At 34.4% G+C, this 25,706-nt stretch overlaps 3 protein-coding genes and 1 long non-coding RNA gene across 15 annotated transcripts; 3 read left to right on the top strand and 1 right to left on the bottom strand.

Moving 5' to 3' along the window:
* The first annotated feature begins 534 nt into the window (after positions 1-534).
* LOC123905103 (disease resistance protein Roq1-like) lies at positions 535-1,399 on the top strand. Its single transcript, XM_045954744.1, has 2 exons — positions 535-1,176; positions 1,375-1,399. The coding sequence occupies exons 1-2, from the start codon at positions 695-697 to the stop codon at positions 1,397-1,399; spliced, it is 507 nt and encodes a 168-aa protein (XP_045810700.1). The 5' UTR covers positions 535-694.
* A 1,982-nt stretch (positions 1,400-3,381) lies between these two features.
* On the top strand, positions 3,382-8,416 carry LOC123904012 (TMV resistance protein N-like). Its single transcript, XM_045953711.1, has 5 exons — positions 3,382-4,454; positions 4,642-4,914; positions 5,045-5,896; positions 6,317-7,127; positions 7,382-8,416. Exons 1-5 carry the CDS (start codon positions 3,507-3,509, stop codon positions 8,209-8,211), a joined length of 3,714 nt encoding a protein of 1,237 aa, XP_045809667.1. The 5' UTR covers positions 3,382-3,506; the 3' UTR covers positions 8,212-8,416.
* Positions 8,417-8,534: 118 nt separating this feature from the next.
* Positions 8,535-11,124, bottom strand: LOC123909089 (basic-leucine zipper transcription factor A). The gene has a single exon (XM_045959866.1). The coding sequence runs from the start codon at positions 11,051-11,053 to the stop codon at positions 8,948-8,950; it is 2,106 nt and encodes a 701-aa protein (XP_045815822.1). The 5' UTR covers positions 11,054-11,124; the 3' UTR covers positions 8,535-8,947.
* A 10,352-nt stretch (positions 11,125-21,476) lies between these two features.
* On the top strand, positions 21,477-25,657 carry LOC123908218. 12 transcript variants are annotated; one of them, XR_006809586.1, is made up of 10 exons: positions 21,477-21,641; positions 21,719-21,763; positions 21,870-21,923; positions 22,354-22,435; positions 22,555-22,604; positions 23,350-23,373; positions 23,607-23,676; positions 24,340-24,437; positions 25,012-25,124; positions 25,271-25,657. It is a non-coding gene; the product is annotated as an uncharacterized LOC123908218 (long non-coding RNA). The 12 variants fall into 12 exon arrangements; XR_006809577.1 differs by having other exon boundaries at positions 23,305-23,373; XR_006809585.1 differs by having other exon boundaries at positions 22,529-22,604; positions 23,305-23,373.
* The last annotated feature ends 49 nt before the right edge of the window (positions 25,658-25,706 follow it).

The following is a 25,706-nucleotide window of genomic DNA, read 5'->3' as shown; positions in this document are numbered from 1 at the left end:
TTTACGAACAAGGTAAAAAAAAAGGAAAATTATGTGGTATATATGATAATTTCTAATGTATCAGTACATTAGGTCATTAAATTTATAGGTAAATGAATATTTTTTTAAAATAAATTATTTTTCCTATCATTAAAACAATTATAATAACCAAATATCACTTATAAAAACTGTCAAAAATATAAAATTTGATTTTTTTTTTGAATTTTTATTCCTCATAACAGTTAGTATTGAATTTTTTTATGAAAAAATGTTAAAAAAAGTGTAAGGCTTATAAACAATGAAATTGAGTTTTTTCTTGTGATATTATTATCTCTTAAATACAATAATCGAGTTATAATTTTTTAAATCATATAAACAATCATTCATTTATCAATTTAATGGTCTAATATACCAGTACATTCAAATTATTCGAATTTAAAAAAAAAAATTAAAAAAACCAGAACAGTTGACTTTGCGGCCAATAATATAGGATGCTCAAGAAAAGTAATCATATATTCTTTCTCTTTTTTAATAACTTTTATCATTGGTGAATGAACCAAGAAAATAGGACCAAAAGAAATGATTCATTCCTTAAAATTTTACAATAATGTTATATAAACACAAATTTTAAAAACAAAGTTGATAAATATACCATTTTACAATTTTCTTTCATCCCCATGTGTTAGTTTACAATTTTCTTTCTTTCATCCCACATATGGCTTCATCCCCATCTTCTTTCAACCATGGATATGTTTACCATGTTTTCTTAAGCTTTAGAGGCGAAGATACGCGCGAAACATTTACCGGCCATCTTTACAATGCTCTTGATCAAAGGGGAATCAACACCTTCATAGATGATGAAGGGTTAAGGATAGGAGAAGAGATTTCACAATCACTTCTTAAAGCAATAGATGAGTCAAGGATTTCAATCATAATATTTTCAAAGAACTATGCTAATTCCACTTGGTGCCTTGATGAACTTGTAAAGATTCTTGAGTGTAAGAAAGAGAAAGAACAAGTTGTTTGTTCAGTTTTTTATAACATTAGTCCATCAGATGTGAGGCATCAGAGAGGAAGTTATCAAGAAGCATTTGATATGCTTGAAGAAAAATTTGAAGATAATAAAGAGAAGGTGAAGAAATGGAGGATGGCTTTGACCGAAGCTGCAAACCTTTCTGGATGGCATTTTAGTAATGGGTATGTATTGCTTTTTTCATTTTTTGACAAGAATTGTTCTCCTTTCTTATGGAATATATGCTAAATAGTAACTTTTGTGGATTAGTTAAGCATAATAAGAAAATTTTATTTTTAAATTTACATGGTACGGTAAAAATATAAAAAGTTATTTTTTTAACATTAATTTTATCTTTACTTTTTTTTATTTAATATATTTAGGAAGTATCTCGGGAATATTGTTTAGCATGACATTTTTCTTATTTATTTTTTTAGTTTTCATTACCAGTATCCGACTCACTGAACCGCTTAATCTAGTTAGGAAGTTAGTTCTTATATGAAGTGATTCAAGCTCCCTTTTAATCATAGTGGCAGGAGAACGAACCGTGTTATTTAAGGTAGTTATTGGGTAACTACCATTGACCGTCCGATTAAATATAAAGGTTTGAGATCAAAATTACTCCCTCTGGACACAAATATAAGAAGAAAAAAAAACACTTCAAATTTTGGATACAAATATAAACAAAAGTCAACTACTTTTAAACTAATTAATACTACTATTCCTAATATACTCTTATTTAATCATTTTACTTTTCAAAAGTTTATGTGATTTTCAAGGCATAAATCACTTTTCAAAAAGTAATATAGTAAACTTAACTCATGTTTTGCATTAAATCAAGAAAATTAACTATACTTACTAAATTTCTTAAATACAGCATAAACAATTATTTTTTCTTATATTTGTGTTCGGAGTACTATATTAAATTATTAAATTTATACTGCATACTCCGAAAACCGTTGAATCATAAACAGATCTTAAAAATAAATGACTGAAATAACTACTAGTGCGTACACTGCTAGAGGGGCCTATCCAGATCTCATCATCTTCTTGCAACAAAATTTGTATTAAAATACTCCCTCCGGTCCTTTTTATAAGGAACACTTTGGGGGAAAAATTTGGTCTTTTTTATAAGAAATTTTGACCAATTTTTAAATATTTTAAATGCTTAATTTCACTTATGCCCTTATTTATTATGAGAAATAATATTAAAATTAAGTAAGTTAGTTGAATCAAAAGTAATTAAATAAGGGTATAGATGGAATAAGTTTAAATTTATAGGAGTATTAAATGAAGATAACTATTTACAATGTGTTTTCTTGGTCTGTGTGATTTTTTCAAAGTGTTCCTTATAATAAGGACCAGAGGGAGTACTAATTATGGTAAGTAGCGATTAATGCTAAACTTGGTTGGAAAGATCACATTTCGATCATCACAATTACGATTAGGAGGGAGTTGAAATTACTTTATGTCAGAACAATATTAATTGTTGTATTAAAATATAATATTAATTGTTCATTAAGTACAACATTTAGTGTGTGGACATTTATATGTTTAAGCCACCCTCTTTATAAAGTGTTTGGTTGGTGAGTTTGTTTATAAAAAATAAGATGTATTTAAACTTTGGTAACAAATTTTTCCAGTTTATATTTTGAGATGATATTTTAAATTTTAAATAATTTTAGGGCTTATAGCTTTTTATATTTTATTTCACTTTAACCTTTATTTTTAAAATATAATAACTATCCGATAATCATGTACTTTTATGTTATTTTGTATTTATAACAATTAAATTTATCAAAATAGTTTAATTTTATTCTACTAATTTTTCAACTATAAATTATCAATTATCAACTATAGCTATAAGTTAGCTTTTCAACTATAAGATTGCTTATCGTTAATTAACCCAAACAGAGGATATTAGTATATCACTAAAAGAATTGGATAATGCACGGTTACCCTTACCTTTGATTTGATTATAGTTTTATGTTTTACAGAGTTGCACACTTGTGTGACTTGTCAATTAAAAATAAAAAACTAATATTTCGTTGCCGACCTGAGCAACGGTCTCATTCATTGCAGGCCCATATTTTTAGGATTTACGTTTGTTTGAAATTCAGGTGTTAGACATGTAATCTAATAACAATGGTTAATAATTACCAATGACTAAACAGAGAATCTAAAATAATAAATCCAGCCATATATTTAGGATTTAGTTAATTTGAAGTGAGTGATTCACTTTAAAGATAAGAAAATGAACCATTGATATTTCAATTTCAATGTATTCATGATTTATCATCTAGAACATATTTATTTTGCAAGATGGATATGTATATAACTATGTGTTTACAAAGTAGATGCAATCCTCACCTTACAAGCCGGTTTTGTAGGGTTGAGTTAGGTATCAAGAAAGTTGAATCGAATCCCTCTAAACGTCGCCACACACCCTGTCGGACTCCAAGCTCGTGTATCAGATGTTAACTCACTCTTAGAACTCGAATGCAATGATGTTAAAATGATAGGAATTTATGGTATTGGTGGAATTGGTAAAACAACCATTGCTAAAGCTGTATACAACACAATATACGATCAATTTCGATACGCGAGTTTTATTGCAAATGTCAGAGAAAATGCAAGTCATAGGGTTGACTTAGTCAAACTCCAAGAGAGACTTCTTTTTGAGATACTTGGAGAGAAAGGAATGAAATTAGGCAATGTTGATAAAGGGATCAACATAATAAAAGATAGGTTATGTAGAAAAAGAGTACTACTTGTAATTGATAACGTGGATGATGTTGAACAACTTCAAGCATTAGTCGGCGGATTTGATTGGTTCGGTCCCGGAAGTAGGATTATCATAACTACAAGAGATAAACATTTGTTAACTGCTCATGAAATTGGTTTAACTTATGAGGTTAAGAAGTTAAATCACATTGAATCTCTTCAATTATTTAGCTGGAATGCATTTAAAAGAAGTGAACCTAAAGATACTTATTTAGATATTTCGAATCGCGCTGTTTGTTACGCAGAAGGTCTTCCATTGGCTTTAACTATTTTAGGTTCTGATTTGTGTGGTAGAAGTATTCATCAGTGGGAATCTGCATTGGATAAATACAAGAGAACTCCTAATAGGAAAGTTCAGGATATACTTAGAATAAGTTTTGATGGTTTAGAGGAAAATGAAAAGGAAATTTTTCTGTATATAGCATGTTTCTTTAAAGGGGAGATAATGGAATATACATCGAAAGCGTTGCGCGCTTGCGATCTGCATCCAGTTATCGGTATTGCAGTGCTTGTTGACAAGTCTCTCATAAACTTGGATGAAAAAGGTGTATTGTCAATGCATGATCTTATACAAGATATGGGGAAGGAAATTGTTCGGCAAGAATCACCGATGGATCCCGGAAAACGGAGCAGGTTATGGCATTATGAAGATGTGCTTCAAGTACTGTCTGATGGAACTGTAAGATTTATATCTGTCATAAATTACTTTACATTCAACTCACTTTTAAGCAGAATCGATTTTACATAAATCCTTTCATTCAAAATCAAATTTTTTCACCATAGAACCCAAAAACACAGGTAAGTATCTTATATATTGAATTGATTCTGATGTGGCTTACTTTTGCTTAACATGAAATTTTATTTAGGGAACTGACAAGATTCAAGGTATAATGCTGAGCCTACCTGAAAAGCAAGAGGTGCAGCTAAAACCTCAAGACCTCAAGAAGATGAGAAACCTTAGAATGTTGATAATTCGGAATGCTGAATTTTTCGGAGGCCAGGTAAATCTACCAAATAATTTAAGGCTGCTTGATTGGGAGGAATACCCTTCTACGTTTTTACCATCTGATTTCCTTCCCGAGAAAATTGTAATGCTAGAGTTGCGGCGCAGTCATATAACATTGGACAAACCATTCAAGGTATGAAGAATATTTATAATAACGTTGAGGCGTAGTTCATGGCTATTATTTTATGGTAATCCTATTCGAGAAACTGTTTCTGACTATTATGTTTATTCAAAACGTAACCATTTGAATTTGTGTTTTACAGAACTATGCAAATATGACTTCTCTGAATCTTAGTTCATGTGAATCCCTACTAAATATACCTGATGTTTCGGGGATACCGAACTTAGAGCAAATCATTCTAGAGGATTGTACAAGCTTAGTTGAGATTCATGAAACACTTGGATCACTTGATAAACTTGTTTATTTAGGTGTTGAAAGGTGCACTGAGCTAAAGAAGTTACCAAGTGTCCTAAACTTGCCATCTTTATCATGCATTGCTCTTAATGGATGTTGTCAACTAGAGAATTTCCCACATTTACTTGGAAAAATGGAAAATCTGAGAATCATCGAGGCGGAAGAGACGGCTATACAAGAATTGCCTTCTAGTTTGGCCAACTTCAGCAACCTTGAGGTGTTAGTACTAAAATGTTGCACAAATCTTGAGGAATTTTCTAAAACCATTTCTTTGTTACCAAATCTTCAGTTACTTGATATTTCTGGCTGTCCAAAACTTCAACTATTTCATGAGTCCATGGAAAGTTCATCAGATTTAGAGTTACCACCAAAACCATGTCTAGATTTTGAATCTTCAAGCATGCAATCCTCACATGGTTTCCCTTTACTGGAAACACTTGATCTTAGTGACTGTAATCTATCAGATGATGATCTACATATCCTTTGTTGCTTTTCCAACCTCACATCATTAGACATCTCAAGAAACCATTTTGTAACCCTGCCTAATTGCTTCAACAAAATGAGTAGCTTGCAGGAGCTTTACATGGCCAATTGCAAGAATCTTCAACAATTTTCTGGGATTCCACCTAATTTAGAACATATAGATGCCACTAGTTGCATAATGTTGGATTCACAATCATTGAACCTATTATTGAGCCAGGTACTTCTCTATCACTTTGACTCTGAACCTGGTTGAATTGACTTATTTCAGCATAAACACTTGTGAGACTATTCAGGAGAACTTACGGAAACAAATCATGACATGTCCATAGTTGTTTTCAGCTTATTTCCACAAGCTTTCCATGATAGCCTATGAAAACAGCTTATAGCTTATATAAAAACAAATTGACTTTATTTTATCTTTTGATACAAAAATAGCTTATGCATAAGCACTTACTCCCTCTGTTTCAAATACAACAGTTATTCAATGAACTTAAAGTGAAATTTTGCTAATAATAGGGAACGGGGGAGTATATGATAAGCTCTTAGTTAAGCTATTTATCCAAACAAAACCTTTGTCTTTCCGAGTACTTGAGAATTGGTAGATATTCCAAATCACATTACAATTCTTTTGTAACAGGGATTCCATAAGGAATTCAAATTTGAAGTTATAGCACCAAGGCCAAGATTACCAATGCCATTCAACTTCAATTACTATAGCGAAGAAGGATCCATGTCATTCTGGATTGGCCAGAAATTCCCAAGAATTGCTCTATGCTTCATTTTTGAATTAGGAAATAAAAGAATTGGTTATTTTGCATGTGAAGTCGAAATATCTATTAATGGACAGAAAGCATTGAATAAAGAACAGTACTTCCTTTCAGTTTCTGGTGATCTTGTATGGCTTTATCATCAAGAAAATTTGGTGGATTTAAATACATATTTATTGCATGAACAGAATCATGTGGAAGTTTCTTGTGAGATTGTAGATGCGAGTAAAGGCGCAGATGTGGCAGTATCCTTTTGTGGAGTTCATGAGTATAAGGAAGATGAGGAAGTGAAGATACCAAATTTGATATTGATCACAAGTTCTAGTCCTTGTACTAATGAAAACTTGGATAACACTCAAATATCTAAGGAACTACATGAAAATCAATGTCATTATGAAGAAAACTTGGAAAATGATTGTTGCACCTTGCCTGAGAATTCAAAACTTCATGAAATATCAGATGAACATATGCAACTTCTTTCGGCTTCAACTAGGGAAGAAATGTTTGAAGGTAATGATTGTAAGGTTCAGAAGAATGGAAAAACTACAGATGTTTTGTCAGCTGATACAATACATCAAAGAAAGGAAATCTATTCATCGGATATGCAGCTATATGGTGATAGAATTTGGGATCCAATGCTATTAGAATGTCAATTAAACTGCATGAATGAGAAGAATAAAGGTAAGAGTTCATGAATTTGGGATCCAATGCTATTAGAATGTTAGTTTAACAGTTGTTACTTGATATAATTTTTGCAAAATATTTTGACATCAATTTTGATGGTTTACACAGTTTAAATACGTGGTTAATTACGTTCAGTATGGTTAACCAAAATTTAAAATGTCATTAACCATGATTTTCAGGTGTATATTTGAACACAAATTGTGATTACTGGATATCATGTATATTTTTACAACCTAATATTCATCCTGCAGACAACATTTTGCTGAGTCATCAAGAATCGAAGCCAAAAGTATCTTTAAGTGATGACAATATGGAATCATTTTATTCTACTCTCCATGCTGAGAGATATGCTTCGTTAGGAGATACAAGTGATGATTCAAAATTGGTTTATCCTAAAATGAGTGAAGAAACCAAGAAAGCCTTGGAAACTTTGAAGGAAGTCCTCTCAGAACAAATTTGTCATCTTCTAGAACCAACATCATCCACATCAATGAAAACTACATTGGAATATCTTTGTACTTTAATTGCAGATGATGATGTCTCAATGAGGTTAAAGTCTGTAATACTACAACTTTTAGCAGAATTTACTCAGTGGAGTTGTGACTACAATGATGCAAACATGAAACTTGACTTCTCAACGACAATGCTATCAAAGCTACAAAAACTTGAAGAGGGTGTAGTAGCCAACAAGAACCAATTCAGTGAATTTGTGTCCATAGAAAGTGAGTTAACAAGCCAACTAGTGTATTTGGAAGAAAGAATGAAAGAGTTAGAAGAGCAGATTAGTTTCATTAAAGGGAACATTTCAATATCTGAAGTGGCTAGGGACTCTGCTGTTAGAAAGAAAAAAGAAACCTTTGATGCAGGAAGAATGTTGAAAGCTGAAAGAGATGAGTTGAGGAAGCAAAGGCTGCGGTTGAGAGTGGAGCAAGAATCAGCTAAAGCTACCAAAGGATACATTGAGGATGAGTGGTCAAAGATTAGAGAGAAATTTGATAGAATCTTGAAAATATTTTTGGTCAAAGATGAGTGTCATCTCCGTAGAAACTCACAAACACATTGTATGTCCAACCGTGGTTGAAGGAAGTAGAGGAAGAATTTTTCATCAGTATAACTTATATACCAAGCTATATACTTTCAAATATAAGAAGAATGTTAAGAATGAAATGATACAGCATAAATTTCCATAAGAACTAGGAAGCTATACAAGCTGAATCATCTTTTTCATGTATAACTTTGGTTTATTAAAACTATTGAAATTATCAAATTGGAATTTAAAAATAAAAGTCAACGCAAAAGGAAGGTCGATAATATTAATGTTGGTGGCAGGCATGTCATGTATGCAACTTTGGATCAATTAATATTTTTATACACAAAAAGACATGATTATTTATATTATATAAAATAAATGAATAGATTATATTTAACAAATGCATAGTACAACGAAGCATATTCTACCAAATTGCTTAGATCTTCTAACATCAAGAAGGAATTGTCATTTTTAAAATTGACAATTAACAAAGAATTTATACATTAATATCAATATAAAAATATTTGAAACATGAGAAGCAGAGAGTTTTCGTGTCAATTTTTCGTATGACAGTGCATATACAGGATCACCAAGCCAGCATTAACCAAATTGGGAGATTCACCAGGTGGCCATTCAACAGAGCCAAAGTATCTAGAAGAATAGAAGAAAATCAAAGGATATACCTGATCAGAATATTTGATAGGTCCTAAATTGAAGGAACTGTAATCCCACAAGCTATATAAGGTAATACCTGAAAGACCAGAAATTCAAATGTGCATATTCAGACTTAGTTCTTAAGTGATTTTTGGCTTATAAACCCCATTTTTTTAACCCGGCCTTTGTTTTTCAACTTCACTCCTCGGCGTCGTGGAAGGATTTGCCACCAATGCGGCTTCTTTTTCCTATGTCCATGTGCAGTATTCTTAGACCCTTTCACCCAACCATTCTTGGATGGCTTTGGTTTTTTCGAATGCCGGATATGTCTCAATAGTCCTTCCACAAGTCTGTGAAACTGCCCAACCTGGTTTCTGCGAGGCGAATATTTTGTAATAGCCCCTCTCCTTGTCTTCTCATCTTTATGATTTGTTATCATCCCATGTTTGTTTTTGTGATGGAAAACATTCTGTAAATTATTCCACATTGAATGTCTAGGACCTTCATAAGAATGAGTGCTACCATTATCACCATCAAGATGGTGGTGGTGATGATGGTGGTGGTGATGGTGAAAGATTAGCCCCAGCTTATTTTTCAGTCTTTTTAGGCCTCCAACTGTTTTCTTAGGATTTCCTTTACTGCGATGTCCATAAGATTGAAAACTTCCAACTCTATATGAAGGGTCATCTTCCTTATTAAGATATGAATCACTACTCTCTTCTGAGTTTCCTTCATATGATGCATCAACCATCCTTCCTGATTTGGAACCTTGTGTACCAACTGACAAGGAGTCCTCCGATTGACTACTAGTATTGGCACTGTCTTGCTGAGAAGTCGATTGAGAAGAAGAGTCAGAGTTTGAACTTGATTCCTCTGGTTCATGAAGTTGTGGCCGAACCCTTGTCTTAGAAGGTTCAGCATGTCCCGTCTTATGACTTCCTCTCCTGTCTAAAACTGACCCATCTCTATGTTGATGGGAATTCACCTTAATCTCACTTGATCTCTGATCTAACAGAGTTGGTTTTATTACCATCTGATGAGGGGGTAGCTTATCTCTCCGTGCAACATTGGGTGTGGATTTTGCTAATTTTTGTGCATGGGAAGATTCAGAATTCCTTTCCTTCTGTTTCGGATCAGTCTTAGACCAACCTGCTACTGGAGTTTTTCTAACTAAACTTTCCCTATTTGTTTGACTACCTAACATGGAAGACTTCTTAGTAAGATTATCTTGACTCAAAGGAACCCTCAAACCTTGAATACACTCACTAGCTTGATTTCCAAATTGAGAATCACCACTAACTAACCTATTCAAAGACTTGACTCTATCTACAAAGACCGTGTTTTGTACTGAAGGTTGGATCCTAGTTCCACTTCTCAATTCTTCTCTTACTGATACCGTTTGGGTACTAATATGTTTTGGTATATAAATGCTTTTTGCAGATTCTGGATTTGTATGCAGTCCACAATTTTGATAAGCCACCTGACTCTGATTCGATGATTCATTTCGAGATAAAAATGGTTCTTCAACTGCATTTGCTGTAATCAAATTTTCACCTTTAGAACTTGAATCACATGTGTGCTGATTCATTAATCTATGTCCTTCCCAGAGAGGCCTTTTTGAACTCAACTGACTTCTTGCAGCACTGTCTTTTCTCTGTAGTTTGGGACTTCCCAAATTAGCTACTTTGTGTGAAAGATCTCGAACTGTGCCGTTCTTACTGGAATCAACCAAATTTGAACAAATTTTAAAGGCCAAAATGCGAGATTCGATTCTTTTGATTGCATTAACCAAATCATCAGAGAAATCACTCTTCTGTGCTAGACATTCAGCAAATCTGGCAGCACTAGAATTGCATTCAACTTCACGAATATTGTTCAGCAACGGCATAGTATTGTCATCATTAGACGACTCACCAGCTTTCTTGTCTAACATTTGCAATGATTCTTCTGCATGATCACCAAGACCATATAAAACATTCACATTATTATGATGTTGCTCATGATGATTACTATCTATGTTTGGTGAAGTGCCCTCATTAGATCGATTCTGTTGCATCATACCATTCTCCTCACCTAAACTGCTTAGTGTTTTACTTTTCGTTCCTCCGTTATCAGACATGCTAAAATTTGACAGTTCTTTTTTACATAGTAATTCCAATTGAGGCTGTCCATTCTTCTGTATAGCCATTTCATTGCTAGTTTGATATTTTTCCGAGGTTTGAGACGTGTTGGTTGCCATTGAAAACTTTGATTGCGGCACCGTAACATGTTTTTCTTGTTCAATGGATATCTTAGAGTTGCCTGCTTGTGTTGCTGTTATCTGTTAAATCAGCATATAAAAATATAAATCACATAAGTTATAATCTCTTTCCTCTTTAAAAAGTCAGGTGAGTACTAAAAGTAGAAGCATTGTTGCAAATAAAAGTGCATTTTAAGTTCAAACAAAAATAGTAAAAGTTTAAAAAAGAGAAATGTTCATCAAACAAAGACACCGACACCAGTTTCCACATTTTTAATAATTTTATCTCTCTCCTCAGAACCCGAACGACACACAACCTTGGTGTATTTTATACGGTTTTGGGTATACAGTGTCGGATTTGTGTATCTGAACATTGTTTCTCTTCTAAAATATTTGCAATGGTTGGCTTGTAAAATAAAAAAATTCCGCAATCAAACAACTAGGGTTACCTTAGATAAGACGACTCACATTTCAACCTTGTATTTTGACTCAGATTTACCAAAGTTGGACCATAATCTGTCCAATAAAAATAATGGAATGATCTAGATTGCAAAAAAGTCCAGATTTCTCAATTGGACAAAACCTAGATAAAATTTGGAGGTTTCCCTACAGTTTGAGAATTGCAAATTCACCCGAGACAAAACCCATGTTGTCTTAGATCAGATGACTCAATATTGCAACTTTGTATTTCGACTTGAACTTAGCAAAGTCTAAAACCTAACCCGTCCAATAAATTCGAATTCATGATTTTTCAATTGAACATAATCATAATCAAATTTAAACATAAGTTTACACCACCCCATGAAAACAGTGAATAGAACCAAAATAGAAAATAATTATATTGTAGATTGATGAAAATTAAGATGCAAAACCTTTAAATGAGTCTCAAAAACAATCTCAACAGCAACATCAAGTAAACTTTTCAATAAAACTCGAGCTCTCTCAACCACCTGCAACAAACAAAATCAAACAAAAAAAAAAAGTTACTAATTCAAAAAGCACTTCTCAGATTCATTCATTATGAAGAAATCAAATTCAAACAAAAACACTTAAAAAGGTTAATATAAAGTAAAAAAAAACGCTAACATTTTCTGAATTTGAATCCTTCAAAACGTTAACGTTATCTTCAAGAAGTCTGTATAAGAGTCTTATAGCGCATAGATTATCCTGCGCTTCTTCGAAGTCCATCATTCACCGCACGAAAGTGTTTTCGGGGTTGATTTGAAACGCGCGTTTCAGTCACGAATTGTGAAAGTTGAGGAAAGTAAGGTTCATATCAAAAATTAAAAAGTGAAATAAAAAGTAACTGAAACGAATCGTTTTGGAAATGCTGAAGAAGAAGAAGAAGAAGAAAATGAAAACACTGAAACGCGCGTAATGTAATTGTTAGAAACGGTGTAACGGTTGGGTTGCGATTAATCGCGTGTATGGATCCGGATCCTCTCCTTCCAGATCCTCTACATCAGTCCCTCAACCATTAATATTGACCAGTAGATGTATCTAATGGTTCTTAGAAGAAAATGATAAAAAATTAAATTATGCATATCTCCAAATTTAACTAACCACCGCAAATTCATGGCTTAATTTTTGGAGAGAGAAAGAAAAAGAATCATTACCAAAAAAAAAACTTCTCTTCTTCTTTTGTTTTGAGCAGCAAAAGATTTTATGTAACAAAATCAAAACATAACATAAGGCATGTTATGTGAGTAATATAGTACAACTACAACATGGATAAACATGGTTCAAAACAGAAAATAAAAGCAACTAGCCACAAAGGAAAAGATGCAGACAGCAAACTCCCTAAAGCACAAAATCACAACTGCAGCAAACAAGAACAGCAGGCATACAATAGCAGGCATCCAAACACCATCACCTTCCCATACAATCGATCGGACTCCACTTCCATTCATATAAAAGACAGGGACCCTTCGCAATCCTCCCCATAAACCATTGCCATGATAGAACCTTAATTTGTTCCACCATCTCTTCAACACTCACAATAGTATTATTGAACACACAATCATTCCTTCTCTTCCACAAAGCCCACATAAAAGCATTCCATATCAAACACATACCTGCCTTCACAATTTTTGTACTGCCACAAGTAGTCCACGTAGCAAAAGAAGTGACAATATTTGGAGGAATCATCAGATAAAAACCCAACCAAGTAGTAAGGTCATACCATACCTTCGCGTATAATCACAATGGAGAAATAAGTGCGCCGCTGTTTCTATTCTCTGTCCGCACAATACACAATTCTGTTGGTCATGCTGGAGCATCCTACGCTTCAATAAATTGTCCATTGTCGGATACGATTTAAGAGCAATTGCCACACAAACTTACGTGTCTTCGAAGGCCATGCACACTTCCAAAGCCTTTTAAAGGCAAAATTCTCCACAGGTTGCAGAATTCGTGTACTAGGCTCCATTTTTTCCAATAAACCATATGCCGATTTAACCGTAAATCCTTGGATCCCGTCACCTAACCACAGCCAGCTATCATGATAATCCATAGGAGCAAACTGAGCAATAATATCACATAGTTCACAAAATTGATCTTCTTCCCATTGAAATCAATTTCGACGCCACAACAAATTCCAACGCCACTGACCATCTATCATGCCACCCAAGTTTTGGATCACCTCCTGTTTCTGAGCAGATATACCAAAGAGCCAGGAAATCGTTGCTGTAAAGATTGACCCCCGACCCATATTTCATTCCAAAAAGATGTTGAGTCACCTCTTCCTATCTTCTTTCCCACTGCCAAACTAAGCCAGTTAGAAATTCCATCTAGTTTACATAAATCTCTCCACCAAGATGAAGCAATTCTTGGTACATCCACATCCCCTAGAAATCTTTTACCAATAATATCACTTCCATATGTAGCTATAACGATCTCCTTCCACACCGCATCTTCCTCATGTGACAACAACTTCCACCGCCATTTCGCAAGAAGACTTGTATTAACTAACCGAAGGTCTCGAATACCCAACCCCGCTTCGCCCTTCGGCCTACAAAGAGAAAAAATTCATGAGCATCCGAGGCACTTCTTTCTTATCTGTAAGCAAGTATATCCAAACACCAAGAGAAAAATCATCTACTATTGTCATGAAATAAAACGCACCACAAGAAGAAGTGTTGTGAATTCGGATTGAATCACACCAATAAAATAATTGATGTGTGGAGCAAATAACGATTAAGCAATTAAATAATGAGATCGGCAATAAAAATCACAAATCAAAAGATAAAGCGATAAAAGAAAAGAACACAAGAGAATTGTTTACCCAGTTCAGTCAATGTGACCTACTCTGGGGGAGAGAGCAGCTCTCCGATCCACTATCAAACTTGTTCCTTGATTACAATGAAATTCACCACAAGAGTTACAAGATTTAGAGTTTTTCCTAAATCTACCCTAAGCCCGAATTTCCTCGCGTGACCAAGAAATTCAATATGAAAGTGTTTCCCAAGGTGATAGAATGTTTCCCTAACCCTAGAGTCTTCCCAAGATGAAATCTCTCAACCCTAGCCTTTTTGTTAGCCTTTGAAACCCTAAATTCCCCTTTAAAAAGTCAGAAAACGCATAACATATATATAGGCCCGCAGACACTACGCCTGGGCGCAGCCTCCCACGCCTGGGCGTGAGCAACCTGAGTTCAGCCCAGTTTTTCACGCCTGGGCGCCAACTCCCACGCCTGTGCGTGAGCAGGCAGAGACTACCAAAACATGATTTTCTGATTTTTACATTATTTCAAGGCAATATTCAACAATTCTCCACCTTGCCTTTAAATCAATGGTGATGCCGACTTCTCATCAACCATCGTGCTGCTCTCTCCAACCTCCGTCTACTCTTCAACGAAGTTAATCAAGTCCAAGCAATGCTTGAACTTAGCTCTAGGTAACGATTTGGTGAACATGTCAGCTGGATTCTCCTCCGATGCAATTTTCTCCACCATGATCTCTTTTGTCTCAATCATGTCTCTTCCAAAATGCAACTGAATGTCAATGTGCTTTGTCCTTTCATGATACACCTGGTGATTTGCCAAATGAATGACACTCTGATTGTCACAATGTATCTTCACACATCCTTGACTAATCCCCATTTCTCCAATCATACCCTTCAACCATATGGCTTCCTTGACCCCTTCAACAAGGGCTATGTATTCTGCTTGAGTTGTTGACAAAGCTACAACAGATTGTTGATTGGCCTTCCACGTTACCGCTGTACCGAACAATGTAAACACAAAACCCGATAAGGATTTTCTAGTGTCTATGTTACCTGCATAGTCCGCATCCACATATCCCTCCAAAGCATCTCTTCCTGGATCAGTTCTTGTGTACTTCAGACCACCCTTCAAAGAACCATTCAAATACCTCAAAACCCACTTCAAAGCTTGCCAATGAACTTGGCCCGAATTTGCCATAAACCGACTTACCACGCTAATTGCATATGATAAATCAGGCCTACTACAAACCATGTCATACATGATGCTTCCAACCCCACTTGCATAGGGAGTACTCTCCATCTTCTTTCTCTCATCCTCGGATTGAGGACACTGTTTTATCGACAACTTTGAATGGTGACCAAGTGGCGTGTTCACTACCTTAGAATCTGTCATTCTAAACCGCTCCACCACTTTCTTCAAATAATCATGCTGAGATAAGAACAACTCACCTTTACTCCGGTCTCTCAAGATATCCATACCAAGTATCCTCTTCGCATTGCCAAGATCCTTCATCTCAAATTCACCATTTAGTTTCTCCTTGAGCTGTTGAATCTCTTGCTTGTCAGAACTTGCCATAAGAATATCATCTACATAAAGAAGAAGGTAGAGAATGACTTTCTCATTCCTCTTCATCATGTACACACAACTATCATAGTTGCTTCTCACAAATCCAGTCTTCAATAAGAAATCATCAAACCGACGATACCACTGCCTTGGACTCTGCTTCAACCCATACAAAGATTTCTTTAACAAACACACTTTTGAATTGTCTTTCACAAAACCTTCAGGTTGTTGCATGTAGATAGTTTCTTCTAACTCTCCATGTAAGAATGCGGTCTTCACATCCATTTGTTCTAACTCAAGATCATACATGTTAACAATCGCCATAAGTACCCTTATAGAACAATGTTTCACCACAGGTGAGAAGATTTCGTTGTAATCAATCCCCTCAACCTGAGTAAAACCCTTTGCTACAAGTCTTGCCTTATACCTTGGTGCTTCGACCCCTGGTATACCTTCTTTTCTTTTGAACACCCACTTGCTACCAACTACCCTTTTATTTTTAGGTAATGGCACAAGCTTCCAAGTCTGGTTCTTCTCCAATGAAAGCATTTCCTCATTCATTGCCTTCAACCAGTCTTGACTATCTATGCTTTCTGATGCTTCCCTGAAGTTCTTTGGTTCCGAGTCTTGCACTTCTTCAGCTGCATTCAAAGCATAACAAATAAGGTCAGCATAACCGAGTCTATTAGGTGGACGAATAACTCTCCTCTCCCTATCTCTTGCTAGCTGATAGTCAGGAACAGTTGTTTCATCACTTCCACTTTCATCAGGTACTTGAGTCTCATCCTCCTTTTCCCTCTCATCTATGGAAGGCTCCACCTCAAACTGAATTCTCTCCACCCCCGTTTCTGGTCTTTTCTCAAGGTCTTTGCACTTCATCCCCATTCGGGTCTCATCAAAAGTGACATCCCTGCTTATGATAAACTTTGATCCTCCAGGCTCCATCTTCCACAGCTTGTAACCTTTCACACCTTCAGGGTAACCAATGAAAACACACTTCACAGCTCTAGCATCAAGCTTATCTTGCTTGACATGTGCAAATGCTAAAGCTCCAAAGATTTTCAAGTTAGAGTAGTCTGCCGGCTTGCCACTCCAAACCTCCATAGGTGTCTTTAGATCAATTCCTGTTGATGGACATCTGTTGATCAAATATGCAGCAGTGTTAACTGCCTCTCCCCAGAAACTCTTGGGTAATCCAGCTCCCAACAGCATACATCTCACGCGCTCCAGCAAGGTCCTGTTCATCCTTTCAGCCAGTCCATTCTGCTGCGGTGTGTATGCAACGGTCTTATGCCTCTTTATACCTAGTTTCCTACAAAACTCATTAAACTGCTCTGAAACAAACTCCAGGCCATTGTCAGTCCTTAAAAGTTTTAGTTTACTTCCTGTTTGATTTTCTATTAAGGTATGCCATTCTTTGAATTTTTCAAAAGTGTCACTTTTATTCTTTATTATGTAAACCCATACCCTCCTAGAGTAATCATCAATTATTGAAAGAAAATATGAACCTCCCCCATGAGTAGACACAGATGCTGGACCCCAAAGATCCGAGTGAACATACTCGAATGGCCTAGTAGACTTATGCACTCCCACCCCAAACTTAACCTTATGTTGTTTTCCTAGAGTACAATTATCACAAAAGTCTAGTTTGTTCAATTTTTCTTTCCCTAGTAAACCTTGTTTAGCTAGTTCAACTAAATCCCTTTCACTAACATGACCTAACCTCAAATGCCATAGTTTAGTTATGTCTGCATTTTCAACACTAGTTACTAATGCATTAGAAATAACAGTTGAACCTTCTAAAATGTAAAGACCATTCATTTTAGACCCCTTAGCAATTACTAATGCACCATTAGAAATTCTCATTACCCCGCGTTCAATCCTAGTACAATACCCTAGATTATCAAACATGCTTATGGAAATTAAATTTCTTTTAAGTTCAGGAATATACCTCACATTCTTCAAAAGGAAATCACGATCGTCATACATTTTAAGATGAATAGTACCCATACCTTGAACCTCGCACGCTTTATTGTTACCTAGACGGACGACTCCACCTTCTTTAAGCTCCAAAGTTTCAAAGTACTCCTTTCTTGGACAAATGTGATATGAGCACCCCGAGTCGATGACCCAGCTCTTCTCAGGTTCCCAACTTGTAACTGTCAATGCTCCTGCACTCTCATAACCTTCCTCTTCACTAACGGCAATTTGAGCTGACGAAATACCACCACCCCTTCTCTCAGGGCAGTCCTTCTTGAAGTGGCCTGGTTCATGACTATGATAGTACTTTAACTTGCCACCACCATCACCCTTTGACCTAGACTTGGACCTATGCTTCTTTCCCTTCCCCTTACTTTTGTTCTCGCTTCTTCCTCTCGCCACATTCAGCCCTTCTCCGCTGTCATCAATCCTCAAGTCTCTCATCTTAGTCATCTCCTTGGTTCTCAAAGCCGATTGGACTTCATCCAAGGTGATAGTACCTTCTTTTCCATAGAGCAATGCATCCTTGAGGTTTTCAAATGACTTAGGTAAAGCACACAATAGGTGGAAAGCTTTGTCCTCGTCCTCCAAGTTCACATCAATGTTCGCCAAATCGTCAATAATCTTATTGAACTCCGAAAGCTGCTCAACCACGGACTTGTTCTCCGACATACGATAGAAGAACAACCGTTCTTTCAGACACTGCTTATGTGCCAAGGACTTGGTCATATACAATGAATCAAGCTTCGACCACATCCCTGCAGCAGTCCTCTCCTTTGCTACTTCTCTCAACACATTATCCGCGAGGCACAAGATAATGGCACTCAATGCCTTATCATTCATCTCGTTCTTCTCTGCTGCTGAGAAAGTATTAGGCATGTTCGCAATTCCTAACAATGCTTCTGAACACTTCTGTTGTGTTAATATTGCCCTCACCTTCACCTTCCACAACCCAAAGTCGTTACTCCCGGTGAACTTCTCAATGTCCCACTTAGAACCCATGATACTTAAATCGTTTGATCCTTTGCCCCACGGTGGGCGCCAATTGTTGTGAATTCGGATTGAATCACACCAATAAAATAATTGATGTGTGGAGCAAATAACGATTAAGCAATCAAATAATGAGATCGGCAATAAAAATCACAAATCAAAAGATAAAGCGATAAAAGAAAAGAACACAAGAGAATTGTTTACCCAGTTCAGTCAATGTGACCTACTCTGGGGGAGAGAGCAGCTCTCCGATCCACTATCAAACTTGTTCCTTGATTACAATGAAATTCACCACAAGAGTTACAAGATTTAGAGTTTTTCCTAAATCTACCCTAAGCCCGAATTTCTTCCCGTGACCAAGAAATTCAATATGAAAGTGTTTCCCAAGGTGATAGAATGTTTCCCTAACCCTAGAGTCTTCCCAAGATGAAATCTCTCAACCCTAGCCTTTTTGTTAGCCTTTGAAACCCTAAAATCCCCTTTAAAAAGTCAGAAAACGCATAACATATATATAGGCCCGCAGACACTACGCCTGGGCGCAGCCTCCCACGCCTGGGCGTGAGCAACCTGAGTTCAGCCCAGTTTTTCACGCCTGGGCGCCAACTCCCACGCCTGGGCGTGAGCAGGCAGAGACTACCAAAACATGATTTTCTGATTTTTACATTATTTCAAGGCAATATTCAACAAGAAGCATTTTTATAAGGACCCCACAAATCACAATGAATTAATTCAAACACACCATTAGCTTTGTGTTCACTAACAAAGAATTGTTGTCTGGGCTGTTTCGCTCTAAAACAAACATCACAATTTTTATTCAATAATTCTAAACACTTATTTTTACTAATATCAGGTATGGCCTGTGTGATCTTGAAAGAGGGATGTCCCAAACGCTTGTGCCAAAGCTCCACTTGATTCACTCCATCTATTTTGCACGCCTTCACCATTCGAAGTCCACGAAAATAATAGAGCTCATCTTTAGTGAGGTCCTGCATGACACACAATTTTTTAGTGAATTGTACAATGCAATTTGACTCATCAGACAATTGTGAAATAGATATCAAACTGCAGCTTAGTTTAGGAACGAAAAGAACATTTGTAAGCTTCAATCCTCCTTCCAACAGAACGGTCCCTTCTTTTGTAGCATTTGTCCTTTTTCCATCTGGTAACCCAACAAGACATGCTACAATATCTGGCACTTCACACATCTTGTTTAGGTTTCCTGTCAAATGATTAGAGGCACCGGTGTCAATGATCCATGATGAGAGACGACACGTTGATAAACCACCTGTTTCCCTTTGCCACTGGTCTCCTCATGTTTTTCTTCCTTCCCTGTTTCTCCCATCTCACTCACTTAATTCTCAATTTAGGGTTTAGGCGTGACAGAGTTTATGCTCTGATGCCATATAGAAACTTTGCAGCGGAAAGAATTTGCCTTGTTGTTTATTCATATATCAGGTACCAATATGTACAGGTAGCAAATACATATTTACATAAACAAATTAATTGTAGACAACACATAATTAGCTTTATTTGCTCATAATAATTATGCAGAGATAACACTATTATTTTGTCTGGTATATCTCGCTAAAATAGGCAACCATCAATCATATCTCATTAAGGCAAATGAAAAACTAAACAAAGCACTAGGTACAAAGTTTTGTCACTCAATTAAAATGAATACAAAAAAACAATTTTTGAAATATTCATAAATTATATTTATCAACGTTTGTGTCTTAGAGCCCGTTTGGTGCACAAGATAAGAGACAAGATAGGATAAATTTATCATATCCTGCCGCAATCCCGTGTTTGGTGATACAACATGATATGATAAGTTAATCCTGAAGCTTATCCTATCCTGTCTCTCTAGTTATAATTCTTATCCTGAATTTGAATTGAGTTACCAGCAGGATAGGATAAGAAGAAAAAAAATTACTGATTTATTTTATAAAATATATTTTAAAATACATAAAATAAAATAAATAAAATATAAATAATAAAATAATTATTTTTTAAATATATATGTGATTTTCTCACAGGAGTAATTTTGTAATTTACATATTCTAAAAAATCAAAATTTTACTAAAGTTACAATATTTTAAAGTAAAATGATTATTAAAAAATTGACAAATAGGGATATTAATCGAAATTTGATAAAAAATTAAATATAATTCTTTTGCAATAGTAGTTTTATTATTTACGTATGAGATATATCATATATTTATTTGGCTTATCTAACATGTATATATTATTGAGTTATTTATTTGATCATAATTCATATAAAAAATTAAACTTGATTATTTCCTCATGATTTTTATTTTAAATTATATAAAGTTATTTGATTACTTATTTATATTTTTTATTCATAAAATTCAAAGTATTACAAAATAATTTTAAAAAAATAACAATTGTTTTACAAGAGTAATTTTGTCAATTAAATATGTTATATATCTTATCATATTATTATGAGCAAATATGTATTAAAAACAAAATATAATAGTTATCATGTTTGTTATCCTGTGTGCACCAAACATTGGATATGATAACTGAGTATAATTGTTATCCTGCTGCTATCCTATCCTATCCTATCGTTATCCTGTTTTATATCCTATCATGTCACTATGCTATCTTGCGCACCAAACGAGCCCTTATAGAATAAAGTTTCAGAAATCCTATCTATTAACAATAGAAACCGCTTCACATAATACTGTTAGGGGCAAAAGAGGCGCGTACCCAGCACCTTCTCCCTCGTCCCCCGACGCTGTAGCTTCAAGAAAATTGCGCGTTTTTCAAATCCCTCTCCAACTGAGAATCTCACTTTTGTCCTTCATCACTGTAAGATTTTGATTCTATTCCTTTTATATTCTTATTTTGATTCTGATGCTTGCTCAGCACCTACTTCTCCATCGCAGCATCACACAAGTTTTCCATCCACCTTATAAATACCCTAATCAATGGTATGTCTTCATCCTTCGGATTTGAGCCCATTTTGTTGCTTTTAATTGTAAGTTGCTTTGTAATGGATTTTTCATTTGAGTTGGTTTCTGATTTACATCCATGTAGGAAGGCATGGAGAATGAAGGTTAGGGTTGTAAGGATTCCTCATCTCAATTCTTGGTAAAGTTCCATCTTCTCCATGCTTATTTTTTCTACCCATAATTTTTATGCATGATAAACATTTTTCCCTTCTCATTTCACGCACTTGAAATATTTGTTCTTTTTGCAAATTTATATGCCAGATTGTTAAAATTTGTGAGTTGTTATCCCAGTATCAATTTTAGTTAAACTACTTGATTTATCAATTTTAGTTAAACTACTTGATTTTGGGTGTGGGTAGTAGTGGGGATAGAAATAGAATTAGTAATTGAGATAAAATGCATTGCAGGTGTTTGATAAAATGCCCATGTGGAAAATTGTGGTAGCTACAATAGAACTATAAGTCATGGACTTAATTTTGAATGTCTTTATCTGTGGCCTTTATAATATGCATCATTTTAACAATATTAGACAGGTTTTTTCAGATATAATCTTCTAATTATACATACAGTTTTCTTTGTGTGCATAAAAAATCTCTGGCAAATACTATATTCTAAAGGTTTGTACACAATTTCATATCAGTTTTGCCATAGGTGGGTCATTATTTTCCACAATTCTGTTAGCTAAATTAAATTTGAAGTATTGATTCAATTATGAGTTATTTGGAATGGTTGATACATTGATAGATGATTATATAAGTTTGATTCACTAGGCGACGAGATTCAATGGACAACTTTAGAAGACAATTGTGAGTTGTGGAAGGTAAAGTTAAGCATTTTTCAGTTTAAATTTACAACCAAGAGGAGGAGTTAATTTGCAAAAGCACAATGATTGGTCTTAAAATGAGTTTTTCCTTCACGTTAAATAAGTTCTTAAACTGCATATCTTCTTTTTGAAAATTCTTACCAGTTGAATTTGATCTCAATAAAAAATTGTTATTCAAGTTTTCTTCAACTGTGTATTTAAATATGATCTGATCCAAACCTTCCAATATTCATGAGGCATGCCTAATATTCTTATGTTTGGGTTCGATTGTCTGTATTTTTAACTCTTACTGTTATGTTCATTTTCATTACATGTCATGTTGATTTTCATGGAGTATTATTTTTTTACTATATTGATATGGATATATTTTGAAGAGGAAAAATTGTTGCACTCATATAGCACAGTTTTAGGTAGGGATCTAATTCTTTTTTTATAGCTATATTTGTTATAAACTTCAAAATGAGAACTAGGTTGCTCATGCATGATATTATATAACTCTGCTTTTCCTGTTAGGCTTAACTTTGGGTATGACTTCGAATTAATTAAATTTGTTAGTGTCTCACTGCCTTATTTCTGGTTATGATATTTACTTAAATGTCATCATTTGTATTTTGTTAGTATTCTTTTGTCATCTCTCTTTATGTTATCAGCTGATGCAAATGTTTGATTTTTTATTGCATGCCACTTTCTAATTCAGTGGACGACAATTTTTTCCTAACCTTAAGATGGTTTTGGTCTGCAGATCCCATGATTGTTCCAGCTATTGGTAAGAATCCATACTCTTAACAAAAGTCTTGCCAAATGTTAACCGGAGATACCCCATTTTGGGTGTTTTTTGCCTTTCCCCGTTTGTTATTCATCTAAATTTCTTTTCAACTATTAATTTGATTGAATGTATTTCTTCTCCATGAACACAATCGGGTGAGAGAGATTCTCTCATGATTTTTGGGTTTTTTTCTCCTCATTTATTGTTTTCTTTTTCTCTATTTTTTTCTTCAGCAACAGGAAATAATGGCAGAAAGTTTGGTATGAGAGATGAAAATTGCTTGACTACATATATGTATGTAAGGTAATTATAGAAAGGGATGGAAAGACGCATCAATCATTTATTTTATCTTTTGTTTTTGTAGGTTATGTTTATATTTTTGGGCTAAGAAACATGGTTCAAATATTTTAGAAATGAATTCATTGAATGAGAGATTGATGAAATTTACTCTTCAGTTATGGGCTTTTTAATTTATGAAATAACACTTCATTTTGAGTTTTATTTGTTATTGGTTCATTACATCTTTTGTTAAGATCTAACTAATTCTAAATAAAAAAGAATGGAATTCTAGACGAAGTTGAGTTTTATGTTTTTGTTTTTAATTAGTTTTTAGCGTCTTCTCTTTCTAAGATGTCTAATCCAGTGGAAATTTAGAGTCTTTGGAATCAATGAAAAATACTTTTATCTTCTGCAATGAAATGTTATATATGTAATGAAATGTAATACATGCAATCAAGTGTCATAAGAACCGTTTGTTATTTCTTGCATATTGGTTCCTCTGTGTTTCAAGGAATTTGATCCCTTTTAGGAAAGAAAGTTCTTAGAACTCATAAAGGTCTCAAACTTTTGGTCATTTTGTTTTATTTCATTGCTTTTTGTGTTTCAGTAATTATATATTTTCGTAAATCGTATCTATTTTAATTTTTTGCATCAATTCATTTCTTTCTTGGTGCTTGAAATATGCAGGAGCTAAAAGTAATGGAAAGAAGAAAAATTATAGCTTTCGGGGATTTTGGTCATCGAGCATTTCACAAAGGAGTTTGGAGCTTTTGTCATTCTCGTAGGTAAACTACTTTTAATGACTTGCTTATGGGAGATTGCTCCAGCACAAATTTTTACACTATACATATTTGGTTTGATAAATTTATGACTAATTGAAATAGATTACTATACTATACTGCATATCTAATAAGTTTATGTCTAATATGAGTAAGTTTTTATTAAGATTACTTATTTCTTTTAGCGTTGTTAAACTTTGGCATATTACTTTTTGTGCAGTTCATGGAGAAAAAGAAACATTGTTTAAGGTTTTAGAACCAGCAGTCGCTGAATACTTTTCATTTTTGTTTTCCAATAATGCAAATACGAGATCTATTTATTTTTTGGATTTTCAATTCAGCAGTTAACTTATCATTATTAATATTTTTTTTGTGGTTAGAACACATTGGATAAAATGGGTTGCTAGCTATTTCCTGAAATAAAATTACATTTACCAATATTGTATAGCTTTATGTTCAATTTCAATTTCATTTGTAATGTGTGGCTGTTGTTCAATTTCAATTTCAATATTGTATAGCTTTATGTTCAATTTCAATTTACATTTACCAATAAAATTACATTACCAATTTTGAATCCCAGTTAATGCCTTAGACTCAATGAAATGTGTGGCTGCTGTAAAAAGGAAAGGAGAAGTGCAAGAAGAGGATATTTGCATGAAGTTTCTTACTTCCTTTTCATTGATGAAGAAAGAGGTAGTACATTAATTTAATTTATTATTGCTATCTATCTTTTATATTTGTTCATCATCATAAATAACAGTACATGGGATGCCATCTTATTATATTAAACAACCACTTTACTTGGAACATGTACTTATGATTGTATTTTATGCTATTAGGTGAGTGAAGATCCATTCATCTTGCTTCTTGCAAAGGTAGTAGAAGTTTTATGTATTTTGATTGTCTTAATTTAATTTTTTTCCCGGTTGATTTGGAAGAAGCTGAATACATAGTGTTCAAGTACATATGGTGAATAGAGGAGGAATAGAGAAATACAACTTATGATATGAGGTTGGGACTTGGGAATTTGTAAGAATGTGACAAATTAACTATATCTTTATGAATTGTTGATGTCAAACATGAATACAAGATTGATCAAGTAGTTGGTACTTAGAGAAAATTTGTCTCAATGATGAAATTGGTAATGTCCATGTTAAGAAAGATTGTGAAGGCTGTGAAAATTGACAATGATGAATATGAGTTTAAGATTGTGAAGGTTGTGTCAATTGGACTTGTTTTATCATATTTTTTTTTCTTCTTTCATTTATCCTTTAA

This window comes from Trifolium pratense, linkage group LG2 (genome assembly GCF_020283565.1).
Source record: "Trifolium pratense cultivar HEN17-A07 linkage group LG2, ARS_RC_1.1, whole genome shotgun sequence".
In the NCBI taxonomy this organism is placed as follows: Eukaryota; Viridiplantae; Streptophyta; class Magnoliopsida; order Fabales; family Fabaceae; genus Trifolium; species Trifolium pratense.
The sequence above is the reverse complement of the archived record's forward strand: the minus strand, read 5'-3'. Positions and strand labels throughout refer to the sequence as shown.

Coding starts and splice junctions, on each gene's coding strand:
- LOC123905103 (XM_045954744.1), top strand. CDS start 695: ATGGCTTCATCCCCATCTTCTTTCAACCATGGATATGTTTACCATGTT. Junction 1,177..1,374: donor GGATGGCATTTTAGTAATGG/GTATGTATTGCT, acceptor TAATATATTTAG/GAAGTATCTCGGGAATATTG.
- LOC123904012 (XM_045953711.1), top strand. CDS start 3,507: ATGATAGGAATTTATGGTATTGGTGGAATTGGTAAAACAACCATTGCT. Junction 4,915..5,044: donor CATTGGACAAACCATTCAAG/GTATGAAGAATA, acceptor TGTGTTTTACAG/AACTATGCAAATATGACTTC. Junction 7,128..7,381: donor CATGAATGAGAAGAATAAAG/GTAAGAGTTCAT, acceptor TTCATCCTGCAG/ACAACATTTTGCTGAGTCAT.
- LOC123909089 (XM_045959866.1), bottom strand. CDS start 11,053: ATGGCAACCAACACGTCTCAAACCTCGGAAAAATATCAAACTAGCAAT.